General features: G+C 33.3%; 1 protein-coding gene across 1 annotated transcript in view; it reads right to left on the reverse strand.

Moving 5' to 3' along the window:
- Positions 1 to 3,746: 3,746 nt before the first annotated feature.
- The window catches only part of LRP1B (LDL receptor related protein 1B), a 1,933,320-nt gene continuing 1,914,252 nt past the window's right edge, over positions 3,747 to 22,814 (reverse strand). Inside the window, exons 88-92 of the mRNA XM_024122386.1 lie at positions 17,961 to 18,037; positions 9,639 to 9,729; positions 8,343 to 8,487; positions 5,341 to 5,439; positions 3,747 to 3,887 (exon numbers count right to left, since the gene is read on the reverse strand). Of these exons, the coding sequence (XP_023978154.1) occupies positions 3,747 to 3,887; positions 5,341 to 5,439; positions 8,343 to 8,487; positions 9,639 to 9,729; positions 17,961 to 18,037 (553 nt within the window). The remainder of the gene's footprint in view (positions 3,888 to 5,340; positions 5,440 to 8,342; positions 8,488 to 9,638; positions 9,730 to 17,960; positions 18,038 to 22,814) is intronic.

The following is a 22,814-nucleotide window of genomic DNA, read 5'->3' on the forward strand; positions in this document are numbered from 1 at the left end:
CTCAACTCTGCAGAATTTTAATTATCATACATTTTAAACTTTTAAGTAAAACTACCTGAAAAAGTTGAATCTGTAAATAGTTGTAGTATTCATAGACAGGAATAAGATTTTGTATCTGTTCGAAGATATGGAGATGGGAGAGGATAAAGAAAAGTTAACAATTTTTTTTTATATTTCCTTCATCACATGTACCAATTTTCCCTGTTAGGGATTTGGAAATTGTGGGCATTTTACATATTATAGTTCATTTATAATAGCCATAAAATACATTGAGTGTTGAACTTCTTCGAGTCATCATAAAAATGGAAAGAAACATTCCTAGATGAAAACTGCAAGCTTAAATCTCAACCTCAAGATACAACAAAATAAGCATATAATCAACCACTAAACAAAATAACACATAATCATTAATGATATCAAAAAGGCCACAAATAAAACATTTGCATAAATGAAAATAGCCCAATTTATGCAAAACGGTACAAGTTTCTAAATGAAATTTTTCCCCTAGTAATGACTTTTTTAAACTACATAGGCACTTTACTAATACCAAGTTTCTATAACTCATGCATCATCAATATTAAATAATTAAAATCAAAACTTAGGACTGCCATGATTTTGGTGATGAGGAGCCTTTTTTTTTTTTTTTTTTTTTTTTTTTTGACTCAGCTGATCCAGCTGAAAGTCATTTACTAGCAGGAAACAGAACACAGCCCTAGATCAGCAGTTCTTAGCAATATTGTTCCCCAGAAGGCATGTGGCAACATCTGTAGATATTCTGGTTGTTGCAACTTTGGGTGGTGCTAGTAGCGACTAATGGATAGGAGGCAGAGATCCTGCTAAATGTCCTACTCTGAAAAGGACAACAAAGAATTACCTGGCTCAAATGTCAAAAGGCTGAAAATCTCTGCTTTGGATGGAAAGACATTTGGGTAAGAAGAAGAGTTTACCAGGAAGCATTCATTTTTTAGACAATGTGTCCCATCAAAACTTGAAGGACTATTTCAGGAAGTATTTTGGAAAGGCATTTATAAAGAATGGTCACTGGAGAATTATATACCTGACTTTCTAGCATTTATATGAGTTTTTGCAAAAGAAAATTGAAATAGAAACAGCTAGAGCCATAGAAATAAAGTTTGAGGAGTTGACAAAAAATATCTTTGTTCTCTAAACACTGAATGCAAAGTAACTGCAACTAGAAATACTATGGATTCTGATGTGGACTTGAATGAACCAGCATAGAATGGTGAAACATACTGTGAAATAAGGACCATGAGAATGTAGGTCCTTAGGATGAGCTGCATCCTGAGCTCTCTTGACTATAGCTTTCAGTGTACTAGAGAGAAAATAGGTCATTGATGCCAGACCCTGAGTGTTAGTTGGTGGGTTGTATATCATATATGTTTTGGTAGATACTTATACTAATATTAGTTGCATTGAGGTCATTCCAATCTGTGGGTTCTTCTCTTTCAAATGATAATGTCAGCTACGGTCATAAAGCTCTGATATACAAAGACCCTTTTAGATAATACAACTCAATGATAGCTCCAGTCAATCAGACCCTCCTGCATTTGCATCTCTAGCCCAATACTCCAAGTAGGTACACTAATAACTATTCCATTTACAAAATAATGTCTACAGAGCATCTAATGGATTCTGAGTTTTCCTTAAAGTACATTTTTTTGAGAATGGGAAAGAGCGGGAAGAACTTTGGCTTATTTCAACACAATTGTCATACTACTGTGTACATAACCTATCTTTCTTTCTATTGCAACATGGCGTCCATGATGAGCAATGTATGGCAGGGAAAAGGAAAAAGTAAGGGATGTGTTTCTACTTCAAGAAGAGAGAAAATGCCTTCTTATTGTGATTTGAAAAATGATGCAATGAAATCAGTCCTACCCCAAGTAGTATGTCCTAAGGATACAACAAAAATTATGTCTCATGTTTACTAAAATAACTTCCTAAGAATGTTACACTCCATAAAGAAAATAATTTTCTTTTCAAAAACTACCCAACACAAGCACTTAAATATGTAGAATTTCATTTAAATAAGCCAGTCAACAATTTGTTATAAAGTATTTAACACTTCATTGTAGAAACATAGGCAAAATGACTATTATAACCCAAATGAAAAATACTGTTCAATTTAAAAAATGTACTTAAACAAGAACCTGGAAAAGTTTATGATATGCATAACATTGTTTCAAGCAAAATTGCACTAGTATTACATAAATCAATCGTTTATAAAGGCCTCAATATGGCAAAGTTTAGAAATAGGTAGTATGCATGCACATAGTACAACAAAAAGTCTCTTTATAAAACAGCAGTGTTTTTTTTTTTAATGCTTGTACAAAGGGATAAAGAGCAACCACAAACATATTTCATCTGTTAATACATTATGACAGCTAAAAGTCAGTCATGTCTATCAGAGGAACAAAAAGCCCTCCATACCTTGTGAATAAATCTTTTGTGCCTTTAAAGATATTTGTATAAAAATGCTATACTTTTTTATACAACTTAAATAAATCGTATGTGTGTTTCAACTGAAATTTGAAAACAGACAAGTAAATGGGGTCCATGTGTTTTGTATAACCAGAAGATATCAGAGTACCAGAGTAACTGGTCAGCATGTATACTCTCCACCTTTGATTATGGGCAGATAATTGTTTTTCCATAACTTGTAAAGTTATATTTTGGATAGGGCAAATAATAGATTAGTCATATTGTATATTGAAAATATTTACTGATTACTCTATACCATAATGGCTGCCTTGCCTCTTCCTTTTGATCTTGCAAAGAGAATGCATTCACATAATTGAAATTGTGTCATCAATTTGTGTGCTTATATAGTATTCTTTAGTGTTCTGTGTGTTAGGTTGGGTTAATCTTCCACAAAATGTGCGTGACTGGGAAGAAATTCCTAAGACATGAGTGCCCAATGCCCTTTTGTGCTCTAGGCCGGCTATTTACCTCAGGACTGAGGGAAAACAAAATGTCTTCTCCCATAGCAAGTGTGTTCCTTCCACTTTTGATTATAATTTTGCTATGTTCTACTACCTAAATATAACTATTGTTTATAGGGTGTATACTTTTAGTATATCACAATAGAGTCCACTAAATTTTGGAAAATGTAGTCATATGTATTCATGCAAATTATTAATTTTATAAATTTTTAAAGGTTTTTTTGTCAAAATTCTCACTTGGCAACCTAAGACTAATTTCAAAGCTGGTTATGCTGAACTTGTGAAGGCTATATATTTTCAGCAGTCTGAATCAGTCTTAATGGGCACAAAGAAGAGAGTTGACCATTCAATCATTTTTCCATCAATTTAAACAGAAAATTAAAGGATATTGTATTACAGCTTTCAGACTGTATAATGAAAAAGTGCAGAGATTATCTTTGTTGATTAAGTAGAACCAAAAAAGTTCATATAAAATAGATTGCTCATATTCACACTACAAAGGAATATGTTGTTTTTAATTTTAACAAATTCAAAGGTGTCTTATCAGCAGCATTGGTGTAAATTGTACTGTAGTGCAGTTCTTTTTCATAAAAATACCATACAAATGGTCAATCAGTAGTCATCAGCAAAAAATAAAACCCAGAAAACTCAGAAAACAATTGACCAGAAAAAAGATAAAGGAAGAGGTAATGCTGATCCCAAAACAAGTATAATACTGTTGGAACATACAAAAGTAATCCTTACATTTTATACATTTATACAGTATATAAAAGGTATCGCTCATTATGCCACTGTCTCTCTTATCCCAATTTCTATTTTCTTTGGAAGCAGTTCTTTCCTTTCATCAACACTTCCTAAGGAGTTTCGACAGTTTTGCCCATCCATATACAATTTCGCATATATCGGATTGGAGTAATTTGTTGGCTGAAGGAGAAAAATAAATATAGTTTTATTACCTGTTTTGACCACATGAATTTGTTATTTTCTATGATGTCTATCTTTTACTGTTAACAACATTTATATGCATTTCATTTAACTTACTAAATAGTAATTATATAAATGTAATTTAAATTCTGTTTACAGGCTTTCGTCGACTTTGGCATCGTTTTAGATAAAAACATAATGGTATGTTTTTCAGTTAACTTGTGAACCTAAGGGGAGCTTTGACGTAATATTGAAAGCCTGAAGAAATCTTCCTGAAAGCTATATTCACTGCGACTTTATTTAAAAGTACAGAACATTAAACCAAATTGTCTTATGTCCAGTCCATGCTTTCTCCCCTTAATGCTATTGCAGTGGCAGGAAAGATGTGCTGCCATCTTTTTGCTTGGTTATCTAACTGCTTGGTGCTTATAATTTTTCAATATGAAATTTAAAAAAAAACACAAAGAAAAATGAAAGTAAACTACATTAGTTGTGTAAACTTTAAAAAATAAAAACAGTATTTTTGCTTCAAACAATCTCTATGTACTTATTATTGGAAATATTTTTGGATTCTTCTAAAGACTTGTGAAGGACACAGTCATTCTAAGTTTCATAGATACTTGCATTACTTTGAGGTAGAATTGAGACATGCAGAAATGATCTCTTTCATTTGAAAAACATATACAATGTTTATTATTTTAATAGTTGCAACTTAACATGAGATTGTTACCTAGTTGGTTTTTTAAAATTTTGTCTTTCCAAAATAAAACGTTAAATCTTAGTCATAACAAAGACATATTATATTTTTTGAGCCATGCAAATGAGACAAACATGATAAAAAAATGAGAATGAAAAACAGTTGATGGGAGAGAGGTACAAGGGTGAGATCAATCCTAGGAATCTTGATACCTGTCTTTAATCCCTCTTCTTTCCAATATGAACCATGTAACTTTAGACAAAGCACCTTTCTCTAGAAACAAGTTACTTAAAAAGTTTTCAAGAATGGTTTCATACACCATTTCTAATTTCTCCATATAATGCCACATTTTGTATTATATTTTTATTTAAAAGGATATCAAATTTGTATATACTAAACAAAGCATCTTAATAGAAAATAAACCAAGCCAAACATAAATTTAAACTATTCAGCTTAAATTTCTGGCTAGAGATTTCTGTTCTAACAATAGCAAATGCTCATGTTTACTGTTAAGGAGCTTTAACATTTTCAAATTTATAAGAAGAGATATTTCTACTGAATAACTTGCCAAAAATAACATTTCATATATAATCTTGCATACGCAGGACACTTAAGCCCCCAATTTTAATGCTGTTTTGAAATCTTTTGTTAATTAAAAAATCATTAAAGATAAGCCCCTATCTAAGTCTAGTAATCATCATTGATTGTGAGGAGTTCTGTGATGGAATGGATATGGAATAATGAATTTTCTCTCACCCCAGCGGTTAGTGGTCCTTTCAAATCAGAGTTTAGGTAGCTGGGCAGCGCTGTGTGTGGAAGCTTGAAAGCACTGGTCCCTCCCCCTATATACCTGGGCTGTGTGTAAACAGAGAATTTTAGTTTCTGATCTAATATCATGGAACTGTTTTCATTGACATAAACTCATGTTAAGTCATAAAAATAACATAAGATATATTCTTCAGCCCTGGGGCATCAACATTGTGTCCATGGTAGTTTCAATAATTTATGAAATAACTATTAATATTAGAGCTGTGATTCACAGTAGACATTACTCTTAGTTTAGCTTACTTATAGACACACCATTAACCTAGAAACCTCCATTATTTATTTAACTTCATTCTCTCTCCGCAAAAAGCGTATGGTTGCTATCAGTCCTATGAAAAATGCATCAGCCTCCCTCACTTAAGGTTTGTCACTTTGAAAAGTTCTGATAGGAGCCCATTCTGTAAACGCAAATATTTACCTTACTGGTTCTAATTAAAGGTTCATGACCTCTATATTTTTAGAATATACAAATCAAATTTAAAATTCGATATATCAAAACAAATTGTCTGTTTTTTGTTAAATCTGACTCTCTAGTTTAAAGCAAATTAATTAGTAATCAGATTGGCTCACTAAACTCTGTGCAAGAGCAATGGCTTTAGACTTTCTTGGGTCTAAGGGCAGAATAAGTCGCTCTGGTACACTCCTATTCATGATAGAATGAATAGTTATTAGTGACCAAAAAGGAATTTTAAAAGCTAGATGAAAAGTTGAAGAATATTAAAATATTAAAGAACATACATATTTTTCAAAATTGTAACTATCAACTCTTAACAATGAATGATCATAAAGTTTGGGACAAGGGCAAAGGTCCCAGGAAAAAAATTTTAAATATAAAATCACGTCAATATTGCCTCTTTATTTTCCCCCACAAAGGTCTCATTTAGAAGATATTAAAAACAATCTAAGTAAGGATTGAGATGAATTTGTATAAAACCAATAGATACTAATTCCCATTTTATGAACTCTTCAAACTATTCTGTGATTGCCTCCATAGACAAATCTTTTTTTAATAAAATTTATTATTTCAATTCTTTTGATTTCTAAGGTACCATTGAAGGAGAAATTTTACCCATTTTGAAAATAATGAAAATATTCCGCAAAAATCTTCTTTATGTGTAATGCAATTTGTATTTGATCACATCATGAATATATCAAACCATTGTAACAAGTGAATACTCTATGAAAAACACTTCATCATGAAGGTTGCTTTGGTGTGGCTACCTGCTTTTCAAAATCGTCTATACCTATAAATATATTTTCTGCAGTTAATTCTTAGGCAATAATTCATATTTAAATTTCAAACATCAGGAGTCAGCTAGAATCAGCCATCTAAGTCACATTTAGTGTAATTTTGGTCAATCAGAAGGTAAGTAAATATATATTTACTGAATGTTATTTGCTAAATACATTAAAAATATACTTGAGGGGCACTGAAGCATAGTTTTATCTTCCTAGAGTAAATATTTAAAAAATTAAATGGAATATTAAAAAGCTATTAAAAAGCTATTAAAAGCTATTAAAAAGCTAAGTATCCAAAATAGGCTTAGTTCTATCACTAGAAATAAAATGATGGGGAAAATGAGAACTTTCCTGCTCATAAAAAGTGTATAAGGTATATCCTCATCAGTTCATATTATATTTACAGACACTGTATTTTATTCCTAAGAAAAATTCATAGAATATGAGAAGTCTATTATTTAAGATGTCTTTCTCCTTTATAATTATCAAACGACATGCACAGTATATTTACTTTTTCAATTTCAAGTACAAAACACTGAAACTTAGGTTACCAGCGTTTATTTCACAAACAACTTCAAATGCAGGAGTTAGTAACTGAATTAATAATTTAGAGTAAATAAAACATTATTTCTAATGAGGAAAAAAGTATACAATATCTTCTGATAGGGTAAAAACTTATCTATGCAATAATGATTGATTTCTTTTCATAGAAATGAATACTTCTTCAGTTTCAGACCACCAGTTCTAGGCTTAGAAAGTCTGGCCGTGGATTCAGAACTAGATTGAATATATGGGACCTATTCAGTTTCTTTGGGAACAGCTGTTGCTATGAGTGCAAAGCCATGTGATCATTGTGATTATTTAATATAATGGTGCATTTTGGACAAAATACCTTTAATATATCAGAATATAAATAACCATTTAATGAATGAACAAATAAGCTAAGAAAAATCATACCATACTAGCAAATTGATGCTCTTAATTCATTAATTCAACTGATGCTCTTAAAATATTCTATAATTATCATGCAAAATACTCCGATTATACAGTGAAGGGAATCTTTGCAAGTTTATCTAGATAGTTGTATCATTTATCTATTTCTTATGAAAGCTTCCAAACTGAGCATTCAGTAATATAAGCTAATAGAAACTAAGAAAAGACTGTGGATTTTTAGGCTATATATATCAATGGTATGTCTCAAATCAATAAGAAGGATATTATAGTAGGTAGAAGAATATTGTTTAAAAGTGATTTGATTACAAACAAATCCAAGGACACAGCTTAGTGGACTCTTCAATAAAACATTATTGGAAATAAAGTACTTATTTTGGCAATGAAATACTGTACTCTTTTTGTTATTAAAAATAAATCAGTAATTTTACACTAGGCTGTATATTTAGATGTGCCAGCACCTCAACACATTTGAATATGATATTATTTTAAATAAGCTATGTTTATAAACTAAGTGAATAAATAAATATTATTTTCCAAAACATGTTACATTAACTTCGTGCTTCAGATGAATGCAGTCCATAATTTTACTTTTTCTTTAGAAGAGACTATAAAATTCAATGCATCCTAAAGTTCTTTAATCTAACTTCAGATAAAAGAAATAATGATGAAATTCAGAACCATTTTATAGAGAAATGACACAAGAATGTTAGTGTTCACAGTCCATCATCTTAAAACTTTACCTTTGCTGGATCTACCATGAAGCCAGGGTCTAAAAGACCTCCATCGCTGTGATCATGATCCACCTCATACATGTTGTAAGATGGATTGCCAATTTCTACATTTATTCCTCCATTGATAATAGGTTGTCTTCTTATAGTTTTTGTCCTAGAATAAGTGAACATTGTGTGAGTTGTCTAAATATCACAATGTGGTGCAAGAAACTTTCGTATTTGTAGATTTAATGATTTTTTTTTTTTTTTCGGTACGCGGGCCTCTCACTGTTGTGGCCTCTCCCATTGCGGAGCACAGGCTCCGGACGCGCAGGCTCAGCGGCCATGGCTCACGGGCCTAGCGGCTCCGCGGCACGTGGGATCCTCCCGGACCGGGGCACGAACCCGTGTCCCCTGTATCGGCAGGCGGACTCTCAACCACTGCGCCAACAGGGAAGCCCTAATGATATTTTAATATAACTGATGGAACATTCTTAAATAAAATACACTGAAAATAAATGACATTTATTGATTCACAGAGGAACAAAAACTCTGAATGTAATACATTATTTTCCCAAATTATTTAGATTTAACAATTAAAGATGCACTTGTAACATATTCCTTGTAAATAGCTAATACCACATTAGTTGAAACTGAATGTTCACTAATCAATTGCCCTTTAAAATTCTACTTTTTCCCTTTCGTTCCTGAAAAACGTCTATAAAAAAATAGTGATAAACTTTCAATCCTCAAGTCATGTGGCTAAAATCCTCTTTTACGTAATTCAGAAACTGACTCACAAACTCTAGCTTCCAGATAATAACCCCACAGACAACTCACTCCTTATAGATCTTTTAACTGCATATTCATATAAGTTGAAATAATGATACTTCCAGTAATATATAAAATCAACAAATATGTAATTTGTGAATAAAATGCACAATTTGTGACATACAATACATAGTCATTATCATTTTATTGACATTACTAATCTTACACATTAATATTATAAAATGCTCTTTAGAGACTCTTGCTGTTTCAAGGAAAAACTACCACAAATGTAAAATTCTATTGAATGTTTAATAACTCCCTTGTTATTTTTGTTGGAATATGCAAATGCAGCCATTCCATCCATATAACATAAGGGAAAGGTTGTCTAAATTATAAACACTTAAAATGAAGTAGAGGGATAAAGTGGTTCAAAAAACATAGAATTCAGCAGTTGGAATATGTAAATCATATTTTAAGAAATTTTCTTAAAAAAAATCAGTTTCTGTAACTATTTGTGTAATTTATTTACTGTTGGTCTAGAATATTGCATCTTACCTTCTTTTTCTTTTACAAAGCACTAAACCAATTACCAAGGTGGTTATCAAAGTCACCAAGAGGACGAGAGGCACAATGATGGCTATGCTTCCTGAAAAAGCAATGAATGAATAGATGAACACATAAATAAAATGAAGACAAGACTGATATAACTGAACACTTTATTACACCAAATCATTTGACAACTGACATAATAAAAATAAAACTTAGGCCAAATGTCTATATTCCTAGTTCATAACTACATTACTGGAAAATCACTTTCTTATTAAATACTTGATCTGCTGGAAATGTTTCCTTAGGTATCTTTCATTTATATGTTACAGTTAAATACCTTGAGGTTAGAAATACTGACTTCCTTGTCAGTCTGACTCTGATTCTCACCAGACACATTTATTTGCAAATGACGTAAGTAAAGAAACTGTGACTGAACACACGTTTCCACAATTTCCCTGGCCATATTTCCACCCTTAGTTTTCTTCCTTTAGCTATAAATACTCCCTGGCCGTGAGTACATGTGGCAAACTAGATGGCAGCCTGGTAAAACAAAAGGGGCAACAGTTTGGGATTTGGATGGACATAGGCCTAAATATCAGTTTCACCACCTACCTGAAGTGAGACCTTGGAAAAGTTATTTAAAATTTGAGGCTCATGCTCTTTACCCGTTAAAATAGAGACATGAAGACCTACCACATAGGGCTCTTAGCTTGATTCAACAAAACAGGGGGACAAAGTGGATTCTATTTCTCAAATTCCAGTTCCAGAATAGTTTCAGCAAACCACAGTTAAGTGTTTGGCTTATGTTGTAAATGTCCACTTTCCCTCTTTATAAGAATGATCTTAGGGCTTCCCTGGTGGCGCAGTGGTTGCGCGTCCGCCTGCCGATGCAGGGGAACCGGGTTCGCGCCCCGGTCTGGGAGGATCCCGCATGCCGCGGAGCGGCTGGGCCCGTGGGCCATGGCCGCTGGGCCTGCGCGTCCGGAGCCTGTGCTCCACAACGGGAGAGGCCACAACGGAGGGAGGCCCGCATACCACAAAAAAAAAACAAAAAACAAAAAACAAAAAAAAAAAAGAACGATCTTAGGTTGTATTACTCATCTTCAAAATGGAATAACAGATCTATGGAATAGATTTTCAAAAGTGGTCAGAGAAAGTGGGTCTTAGTTTTTATGCATCTGAGCATAGTGGAGAAGTAAAACTGAGGAGGACCTCTGCCCTGTCCTCCATTTCTAGGTTGGCAATAAGAGCAATCTTTTTTTTCTAAAGAAGGAGACAATACCCTTTTACTAATGATGCGATCCACAGTAAGATACATCTAGGGTCATATGTCACTTATGCAGGAAGAAAACTGAATGCAAGTGTTGCCTAATAACAGGAGAGTATTAAGAACCTCTATCAAGTACCTAAATCTCATGTTTCCAACATACAAATATCTAGTGCCCATAAGACAAAGTCTTTGTCTATTTGGAATAAGTATCTCATTGATTCTGTCAAGTCAGCTTAATCATTGGCTAAACTGAGAAACAAAACAACACCGAAACTAATTGAAATTTAATGTGAGGATCTTGAAGGGTTCAGGAATGAAACATTAATAGTTATTAAATATATGAATTTTCCTCTGCATATACATGTACATGTAAAATACTGTGGTAGAAATTAATGGTAATATTAAGCATGATAAGCAGCTGCTTAGGGAATTTAAAATAAAAATATAGATCAGTTTTAACAGCTCTAGCCACAGATATCTGTGTGAGGTAGTACGTATTGCAGATCATTTACCAAAACACCAAAAAGTCTTTATTAAGGAAATGTCATATATAAGATAATCTTTCAATTTGGAACTTCAAAAATAACTTGACTAAAATAACCAAATAACTCTCTTCCACGCAAGAAAAAATATGGCTTGTCTTCTTTAGTCAGTTTCTGAAATGTAAACCTCATTTTATTTCTTTCATGCTGTTACCAGCACTATATGATTTAGTGAGTTTGATATTACATTACCTCCTTGGTTTTGGGAAAGTGAACTTTATATGAATGTGTAATTTATTAGTAATTAATGTAAGTGGAGAATCTGGCACCTTGGATAGTAATTAACATTTGTTCACAAATTTTAAATACCAGTGAACAGCTTGATTTCTTCATAAACTGACTTCAACTAATTGATCACAACTTTATAAATATCCTCACTTCATCATTTATATTTTTTTCTGCTAAAATTTGTGGTAAATTTGTAGGTTTAAAATATATATCAATACTAGTTTTAAGGTATATAAAGTTACTTTCCCCTCAAAGTAATTATAAATTATTTAGAATATTAGATTTTATTTGTTCTACATAGTTTCTTTTATTCTTATTAGGTAGAAGTGCTGTTAATTATGCATGCTAGAAAACAAAGAACTTTGTTTTTCTTTTTCTTTTTCCCATGACACATGGCAGTTCCAATCCTTTACATTACAACCCTCTGTTTAAGAGCTTAGCATTCTTATATGTTTATATAACATAAACATATAAGATATATAACCTATCAAGGTAACTGCGATAATGCTCAGTATAGCCAATAAACAATGCAGGGTGAAAATTTGGCAAGTTTTTCTTTATTTTTTGTAAATTAGTTTATATTCATGGAAACATCTAGCAACATATATATTTTTAGAATATAGTATAGGTATTTATCAAAATAAGTATTTTTTCCAAGCAGTATATATGGCAGTAAATATCATATTGTAACATATAACAATCAAGATCTATTGTAGGTGATATTTTTAATAATATATTTTTGGTGGACTGTTCTAAAAAGATTAAAAAAAAAAAGCACACTCTGAACTTGTTATTGGGTGGAGGGGAAATCTCAACAAACTTCTCACAGAAAATAGAGCCAGTCTTTCTCTGCCACATTGTTCTGTAGCCTCATTATATAATGCTTTTCCATTTGAAAGAACTGTCTTATCAAATTGTTATGTTGAGGAGACCCCTTCAATGGGAGAGGCAGTACAGCATCACAGTTGAAATAATAGATTCTGGAGCCAGGCTACCTCTGTTCAAATCTCAGCTTACTAGCAACATTTATATTCTTTGAGTTTACACATTTATAAAATGAGTGTTGTCATTAATATGTACCTCATAGTAATGTAAATAGAATTGTGTCTCTTACACAGAAAGTGCTAATACATGTTTATTAACTAATTCAAAATACATATTGCCATATGACTCTGTGCATGCCTCTATTTTGCACTTTTCACCATATATTGTAGAGATCAATTTATTTGTAACTTGGAGGCATAAGCTATCTATCTCTGTTTTGCAGATAGCACAGTGCCTAGGATGTCATAGGGACTATACATTCAGTTCTCATTTAGCAGATATATTTTAAGGGTTGCTATATTCCACACACTCAACATTTACTCTACTTTGCACTGGGGATAGAAATGTCCCTTCTCTCATCTTGTTTGATGTATATTAGAAGATGACAAACACATAGGTTTATTTAGCACAGTGAAAAGCACTACCCTAGTGAAAGTATGTATTGCTCTGAAAACATAGAGGAGTAGTATCCAACTAGATCTGGGATAGAGGAGGAGGACTGGTATGCCTTTGAGACCTGAGGGATGAGTTCCATGAAAGAGAATGCAGCTTGAGTGGAGGAGGAGATACTGAATTAATCTAGGGAGAGAAATATGAAAACCTGGGGGAGAAAAGATCAAGGAACAACAGTCTGAATGGAGAGTAGAGCTGAGGGTGGTAGAAGGAGATGTGGCTGTAGAGGAAAGCAAAGGGGATGTTAGGAAGGGCTGTGTAAGCTACATAAATGAGCCGGGAATTTGTGCTATTAAAAAACAGGATGATGTTGAAGGAAATTTAGGAAGTCATATCTATGGACTATATTGTCTAACTTAACTTAAAAAAGAAGGAAGGTTAAGAGTGACATTTAAGTGTTGCTTGGATAACCAGGTAGATTTTGCAGCTATGTGTATAGACAGGAAGGCAAAACAAGGTGTATAAAAATGGCTGGTTGAGTGGGAGAAGGGGATGAGATCATTTTGGGAAACACAGAGCTTCAGATTCCTGTAGTACAGAGATATAGATATATAGATATAGACAGAGATGACATCGATATGGATATAGCAATTGTGCAGTGGGATATGTGTCTCAGCCTCAGAAGAGAAACCAGGATTGAGGATAGAAATTTGGGAGTAATTAATGAAGAGTTGAAAACCAAGGTCAAGGAATTATGGATTGCCAAGGAGAATATATGTAGTGGTAGGTGAAAAATGAGTTAACTAGAAGAGATAAAAAAGAAGTATCTCACAAAGAAGACAGAGCTGTTTCAAGAGGTTGGGAGGGAAACCAGAAGAGTTTACTATCATGAAAGTTAAAGAAAGAATTTTTTGTTTATTGAAATTATAGTAGAAAAATATAAATATAAATTATGTCATTACAATTGACCTCTTTTGACTTGCTGCTATATATTCTGCTCTTAAGTTTATGTTTACATATATGTATAAATGTGAGTGTGTCTCTCTCTCTCTATATATAGTGATTTGGATGATGTTTCTTAAGTTTTTTGATAAACTGTTATTTTAAAAATCATAAAGAACATATCATGTTCCAAACTTAGCAAAGATTATCCTTCCAGTGATCTTTGAGAGGCTGCTTATCATCTTGGTCATGTATAATCATCCTCACTTTGTACTACTCTCACTCTTGTCCCCTTGGTGCCAGTACACTGATTTTCTTTCAATCCCTTGAACATGTTTAGCTCTTTCCTACTCCAGCGTTCTTGTATCTGCTGTTTCTTTTGTTTGAAATACACCTAGCGTCTCCTCCCCTTTTAAATCATTCAAGTCTGAGCTTAAGTATCACCATCTCAGAGAAATCACTCCTGACCTCAGTTCTCCCCTAACATTCTCTATTTCTGTGTCTTTTTTACTTCCTTCACAGATCCAATCAAGACTCATAATCATTTTCTACGTGTTTACTTATTTGCTTGCTTTCTTGTTTAACTGTTTTTTTTAATCCCTCTGGCACCTCAGTTTCATGAGAAGAGGCACTGACTATCTTATTCACTGATTCATCCCTGGGATCTAGACATTACTTGACACTTAGTAGAGGCTCAATAAATACTTGCTTTTGGATAATTAGGACAGAGGCATTATTTTGTTGCATTTTTCTCTATATATTTGCAATTTGTAATTATATTTATAATTCCTTGGTATAACATAATTAATTTTTTTTTCTGTTTTAAAACATGATGGTATAAAGACATGAGGATAAAGTAGGAAAATAGAAGATATGAATAACCCCCAACAGATATCACATTTCTGTTGTCACTACAGTAAAATACAGCATCATTATATTACTGCCCCACCAATGCTGAGTATATTTTTATCCTCCTTAACTTTAGCAGATATGAATAGCATAATCCAAACACTGAGCATCCACTCCCTTAAAACTTTAGGTAAATCTAATACAGGAGTATAAAATAAATATTTAATCATCCTTAGTTTAAAACTCTTCCACATAACTTCAGAAAAGTTTCTGCTTTTTCAAGTGGAAACTAAGCAGAAAGTTCTAGAATAATAGATCCACTTAATTCCACAGGCAGGCTGATCTTTAGATACTTTAAACTGCAAGGGGCAGAGAACATCAGTATGACTTCTCAGAGATGATTAAGAAAGCTGTTCATCAATTAGAAAGGTAAATCTCGTGCCCGTTGATAGCAGTTAGGCTGAGAGAGGCAGTATATTCCTGATTGTGCCAAGGTCCAATGATTATGGAATGCTTCACTGTAAGTGGAAATGCAGATTTGAAAACACATTCCTAAAGTATCCATCTTTCTTATTGAACAGATGACTTCTGCCCAAGTTCGGGGAACATTCGACAACCATTCAAAACCACTGGAGTTTACCTGAGAAAATAAAAATAGCCTTCCTACCTTAGGAGGGAACAGTTTAACTACCTTTTCTCTCCTTTCAGAGTTACTGAGGCAAGTTTCTCTAAGTGCAAATGTCTGATGATAAGTACCTTTTAACAGAGTCATTATGTGGTCAACTTTGCTCAAAACCGAGATAATTTGACATTTGCATAGCTAATAGCCCTTTCAATGTGCATTGATACTTCCATTAAATGTAATGACTTTAAATCAGTGATGGAAGAAAGAGCATCAGAATCTTTGGAAAAAGGGTTACAACTACTTGCACCTCCTCCTTCCATGTGATAGTTCCTATTTTAGAACTGTTGCATGTAAGTAGAGACATTTTTCTTATAAGGGAGCTTGTTGCCAATGCAAATGGTTGGCAACATCACCTTTCAATAAATACATCTGGCACACCCCTCCTCAAAATCATCTTCCAAACACGAAACTTTCCCTTGTAGATGGACCTTATATATAAATTGAAAATTCAGTTGACATTCTACTCTGTTTCCTTCTTTCAGAAAATTTTATCAGTATTTAAAATTGTTTTGACTCTCTAAAAGACTAAGTTTTTAATTTATTTTAGATAATTGAGAAATTGTCATAAAAGAAAGCCTAAAGTACCATGACTTCATTAATTCTCAACTTATTACTTCGGTATGTTCTACAGGTTGGTAACTCAAATGCATTTTTTCATTACAAAAATGCTCTTAATGATGGTTGAATCTTATAACTGGTTCACAAAATCATATAAATTAGTATTCCTCCAGAATTGTTAGTACTAATGTCAGTATGATCCTGGAAGAGAGAGAAGAGAGTATTTTTTTTCTTTTGCTCTTCTTTTGCAATATCAAGTTAGGCAAGCTATATTTTTCCACATCTCCTATGTTTTATGAACCAATTCCTCAAATCCTAGTGCCCTATTCCTACAACTATGTGTCCATAGCTTTGCTACAGTCTTCTCCTTTCCCTTCCTAAAGACAACACACAAATTCTAAGGTAACTCCATATGCTCCATGACCAGAATCATGTACCTCACTTTTCCAAATGCAAAGACTCATTTCTAAGGTTATTTATTCTATACCTATTTGCCATTTTTCAAAGATGGTCATCCTTACTAGCCCAAGTTAATCTCTAAATGGTGGAACTTTAGACAATGTCACTTGAAGAATTTCAAGCAATGATAAATTAATTGGGGACAGGCACAACAAACAAGTAGATCAGCAAACACTGGGAGCCTACGTATAAGGTACAAAAATCATATACTTTTGATTTTGATATAATGTTTTTCTTTTTTCACAAATTCCATAGTATATTTTTTGTTTGTTTTCATGTATGCTCTCTCACCAGCAGTGGAAGACTAGAGAAAAATTGCTAAGTAAGCATTCATAAATCGAGGTATTATTTTTTCTCCTCAAGAATATATTTACCCACTTGATAGTTATTCCAGATTTCTCAAAATTTTTCCACTCATTAGTAATAATATGTGTGAATTGGGAAACTATGTAAGACTTTTATTGTGAAAATCTTTTTTTTTTTTTTTTTTTTTGGTGGTACGCGGGCCTCTCACTGTTGTGGCCTCTCCTGTTGCGGAGCACAGGCTCCGGACGCACAGGCTCAGTGCATGGCTCGCGGGCCTAGCCACTCCGTGGCATGTGGGATCTTCCCGGAGCGGGGCATGAACCCGTGTCCCCTGCATTGGCAGGCGGACTCTCAACGACTGCGCCACCAGGGAAGCCCTGTGAAAATCTTTATAAATTCATTTAAAATTGTTGGAACACACACACATAGACACAAAATATTGATGTAGATAAATTTTCATATCAGGGACCTGTCCTAAGACTACAGCTACACCCACAAAAAAACTTGTAAAATGTTGCTATATTTTAATATACTTCAAAACCAGTACTTTAAAGATAAGGAAGCAATGAATCAACTATGATCCTTATTAAAAATTGCTTGTTAACATACTTCATCACTTTGACACTAACCAAGTTTGTTTTTCCACAACACACTGAATGCACTTCAAGAAAAATACACTCTAATTAAAACATGAAATTACTTTTCTTCCCCAAGCATTCTCACATCCATTGTGATATTTGCAGCCTTTGCAGCTGACGCATATTTCCAAAGAAAAGCTTAAGCTAGGTTTACAGATGTGTGTTCTGAAAACTGCCAAAGTTTGAGATGAACCCTCAAAAGAGCACATGCCTAAAAGAGCACATAACGCTGGATCCTGTCACCAGGTGAGAGCTCAGTGCTTCTTCTTTCAAAAAACATACGGATTGCAGATCTCTTGCAAAATTCCGTAAAGGAGATTTTCCAAGACTCAATTCCTGCAATAACGGTATAAAAAGAAAACAATGCTTTCTATGCTATGTGGAACACCCAAGATATTAATCTGAGAAACTTACTTGTGCTGATATGATCAGATTTGCTGCTCTTTGGGGCTGGCCTCTCACACTGTGTGCCTGACCAGTTGGTGGAGCATCTAGAAAGATTAAAAAAAAAAAAAATCAGTGAGTAACAAAACTCACAAGTCTGCTAATGTAGTAACTTTAACCAAATGAAATGAAGGAAGAGCCTGCTATCACAGATTCATGAATTTTAGATAGAGATTTCTGCTAATTTCCTGCATATTGTCAGTATGCTGAGGGTAACTTCAATTGGACTTCACTTGCTAAAATACTTTTTAAAATTTAAGTTTATAGTCATTTTTCTTTATTCTATGTTAAACTTAAAATTGGCATATTTTATAACAAAACTGAAATTTTAATTAAGAATTGAGATTAGTTTGAGACATACTGAAAATTATGCCACTACAAAAATTGAGTTTGCCTGTCAAGCAAATCCTTCTTTACTAAGTTTCTGTGATTTATTTTTTCTGGTTCTAAATTCAAAGTGGAACTAACAACCAAACAGCAAATGTCATATGTCTCATAGTTCAAACTGCACAATTTTTACTCTTTTAATCAGAGATAGGGAAATATAGTGCTTTCCCATTTAAGATCATACTTCTATTCCCATGAAATCAAGACAATATGCCCAAGTTTTCATTCAGAGAAGTTGTCTTTCCCATATAGGAACCATGACATTATGATGGGAAGTCTCGCAGAGGATTAAAATAATAGATTTGATTAAAATCCTTCATTTAAACATAAATCACAACCATATAATTAGCTGATTGTATCAAAATAAATGCTGGAATGGTTTTAGCTATGTTTGAACAATGTCTGCCGGCTAACAGAAGATGCCTCCATGCATCTGTCAGAGGAAATCCATAGAGAAACAATTTAATTGGCTTCAGTTCTTATTTAAAATGACTGTCAAATACCACCATATCACGAATAGTTGTACACAGTAAAAGAACAGCTTCCAGAACTATTCCAAGTAGATCTCTTTGGGCATGGTGGCCAAACTAAATAACTGCCACTTCTGGGTCTCTTCCAATTCTGTCATAGCCAATTCAAATAGCTGAAGCTGTTTTGGAACTAGGCTTCTATGATGCCATGTGAATTATTTGTGGTATTTGTGAAGACAGTATCGGGTGTCCTAACAGGGCAAAATCTCATAAAATCATCATATTGACAAATTCAAATTACAAAAACAAAAATTTGTTTCATAAAAGCATACATTAACTTCAGAATAATTGACAGTAATATTACTATTCAAGAATATAGTTACTTGATTAATAATGATATTATAAAACTATGAGTATGGATCATGATTTCAATGAAAATTAATATCATTATATTATTATTAAGTCATCACTAATGCATTATCCTGATTTTTTATTTAGATCCTTTATAAAAAGCTTACATATATATTTTCTATATATCACATTTATTATATACCATACTATAAGTAAATCATTAAAATAGGTAAATAAATTTTAAGGCCAGGTCTATGACGCTGTCTGTATTACTGAAGTGAGGTAATGAAATGAGCATATTTCAAATAATTATAATAAAGTGAACAACCAATAACATCATTGATTTAAAAAAATCATTTCTGGGGCTTCCCTGGTGGCGCAGCGGTTGCGCGTCCGCCTGCCGATGCAGGGGAGCTGGGTTCGCACCCCGGTCCGGGAGGATCCCACGTGCCGCGGAGCGGCTGGGCCCGTGAGCCATGGCCGCTGGGCCTGCGTGTCCGGAGCCTGTGCTCCGCAACGGGAGAGGCCGCGGCAGTGAGAGGCCCGCATACCCCACAAAAAAAAAAAAAAAAAAAAAAAAAAAAAAAAAATCATTTCTTTTCTTCCTTAGTTGTGGTTTTGCAGTTGAATGTTCTAGAAAATTGTTCCAGTTCTTCAGTCCCTAATTCTTGACACAGTCCAAACATAATTCAAAATAAGATGTTTAGGCAAATTTTGCAAACGTCATTAGAATGAATCCTAATCATTGCAAAAGTCTTTTTGTTTTAAGTAGCTTTACATTTGTCAAATCTTTCTAATTGACCACTGAGGATATTTTACATGCTCCAGTGAAAAAAACAGTACTGATTGCTTGGTAATTTTATTATATAACTGATGTGTGCAAAGCTATTTTAAAATTAAAATATCAAAATTTGCTCTTTACATTACCTCCTTTGATTAAAAAACAACAGTAACAACAGCAACCTAAATCAGGTTCATGTTAAGCAAGAGAAATGATCTGAGATATATTTTGTTGTGTTAATAGAGATAAGAACCTCTGGGGCTTATCATAACACTGAGATGCTTGGAAGTCAGAAAATGGAATTGCTCAGGAATTGGAGGAATAAATGCTAATTGATAAGATGTTCTGATATGAGCATCGTGTGTTTTCAAGTATTTTAGGAAGTTATTAAAAATATGCCTTTAGAACTCCAGAAGGGCAGAGAGATATTTTTAAACAAAGAAGATCAGGATACTGTGATTTTTATTCCAAACTCTGAAATTATTTAAGTAGGACAGGTGGTATTTATTAACAGTATTAATTTTCTGTTTCATCCATAGCTTGGAACCCAGTATTTATATTAGATAAAATACATCACTTGCTAGTGGTCATGATGCCCCTCTCTTTTGCATTGTGGAAGCACACTTAACTTCTTAGCTTTCAGGGAATATTTTGTTTATTACGTACTGGAAATAACTCTCAAAGACTGTGCTGGAGAAATAATTAATTTTAACAGTTCTGCATCTTAATCAACTGATGATCACCTTGCAATTTTCCCTACACTCCTTATAAAATAATGTTTTATGGCCAAATATAAAATATGTTCCACTTGTCTCCATTTGTTCCAGTTTTTAAAAAAATAATCTCTTTTGAGATATTAAATCAAATAGAAGTCATTGTTCTTGTTGCCTACCTTCCAAAACTACAACTTAAGGCATTTGCTGCTCCACAAGTACTTCCGCCAATGGTTGATTTAAGACCAAGTATTTTTACTGTCTTTATAGAAATTCATAAATCTTCATTCTCTGAGTAGACTACAGTGATCAAAGCCATTAATGGCAGATCATTTAAGAATTGAAATGTGTGTGAATCATCAAAATTTCCGGCCAAATTCCCCACTGAATTATTTGCATAATCATGCTGACTATAATAATTTCTGGTATCTGTGTCTTCATCATTGCTCCTCAAGAAAAATCCATAGTCCATGCCCTCATCATCTTTAATCTGTACTGTTGCAATCTACTGCTCCCTGCTATTCATCCTTGGACAATTATCTTTGAGATAGTCCTGCATGGCCCTCCCAAGAAATCTTATTTTTTTTCTTACCATCACAAACATCTGTATATCCTTCCTTTTAAATTTATTCTACAGTGATTTCTCCCACTGCCCTTTACCCTAGGACAATGAAAATCAGCTTCTTTTTCTTATGTGTTTGATCACTATACCACTCTGAATTATTTAACTTTTTAAACACTTTTATGAATTTTGGATTCATGAAAGTATTGTTGGATCATGGATAGATAGGTAGATAGAAAGATAGATTCTTATTTATTCGAACAATTGTTTATCCTTCTCTTTTCACATTATCGTATGAAGATATTTGCTTCAAAAGCAGTCTTTTTGATTTCTCCCCTTCTCTCCAAGGCCAGTGACATTAAAAAGAAAGATTGTTTATCGTTATATTGTTTTCCTAATCTTATTCTTCCCGTTATGTTCTAGGTTAGACTAATGATTATCAAACTGAAAAATGTGTTAAAATTGAAATTCTGGAGGCCCATATACCAGAGATTTTCATTAAGCAGCTTGGAGCTGTGGCCAGAAATCTGCATTTTAACAACGTGAGCCTGATGCAAGTACTTCACAAATCACACTTCAAGAGATATTTGAGATAAATTATTATGTTCCCACAGATTTTGTTCTTATACCAAATATTGTTCAATCATTTTAAAAAAATTTAGGATAGGAGTAATAGTAGCCCAGCAAGACTGTTCAAAAGATTAAATGACATTGGTAGACGTTCTTAACATAGTACCTGAAAGTAACTGAGTGGATTTTTGTTTGGGGTAACTAATTCTCATCTGAATGTTACTATATGAAATGCTTGGATAGTTAACTTATTGTGTTCTTTAACAGTGTGTGCAATTATTGTATAGTTACAATATTCTATATTTCAACTGTAATTTTCTGTAACAGGGGGAGTACCTTTGTGTAAAGGCAATAGTGTAGCATATATTACTAGGAAGCACAGTAAATATTTTTGGACTATCAAAATAAGTTTGGCATATATAAGGGAATAAATATATAATATTTAAAAAGAAACAGTTTTTACAATACAAGCATAAATATAAGACATAATTAAACTGTCCAAAATAATGAGAACTCTGAAGTAGCAGAGAGATTTTACAAAAGGAATTGAAATCAGATATAAAATACTGAAAGTGTATTAAAATCTTAGGTATTGTCTTCCACTGTAATAATGATCAATTTACGTGGACTACTCATGTCATTTTGTGGAAATGTCGTCTAGAGTCACTTGCTTTGGGAGGACTTCAAAATAAAATAATGAGATTAATATCTGCTCCCTCTTTTCATCAAATTTAAAGGTCATGGGACTCTTCTGACCAAAGTGGAATTCAAAGGTAAACCTTAAAGCAATTTGAAATTGAATTTCTCCTCTTATATGCTAGGCTGCCGTTATTAACCATGATGATGGAGACATTCAGAATGAAAAATCTTTTAATATACCCTTTTCTTTCTACACACAGGGAAAAAAAAATATGGCACAAGGGATTAAAGGAGCCTTAGAAAACTTGTGCAGAGTGCCATGCATGTTTTGGTGCTCCAAAAATCTCATTC

Source organism: Physeter macrocephalus, chromosome 2 (genome assembly GCF_002837175.3).
Source record: "Physeter macrocephalus isolate SW-GA chromosome 2, ASM283717v5, whole genome shotgun sequence".
Taxonomy (NCBI): domain Eukaryota; kingdom Metazoa; phylum Chordata; class Mammalia; order Artiodactyla; family Physeteridae; genus Physeter; species Physeter macrocephalus.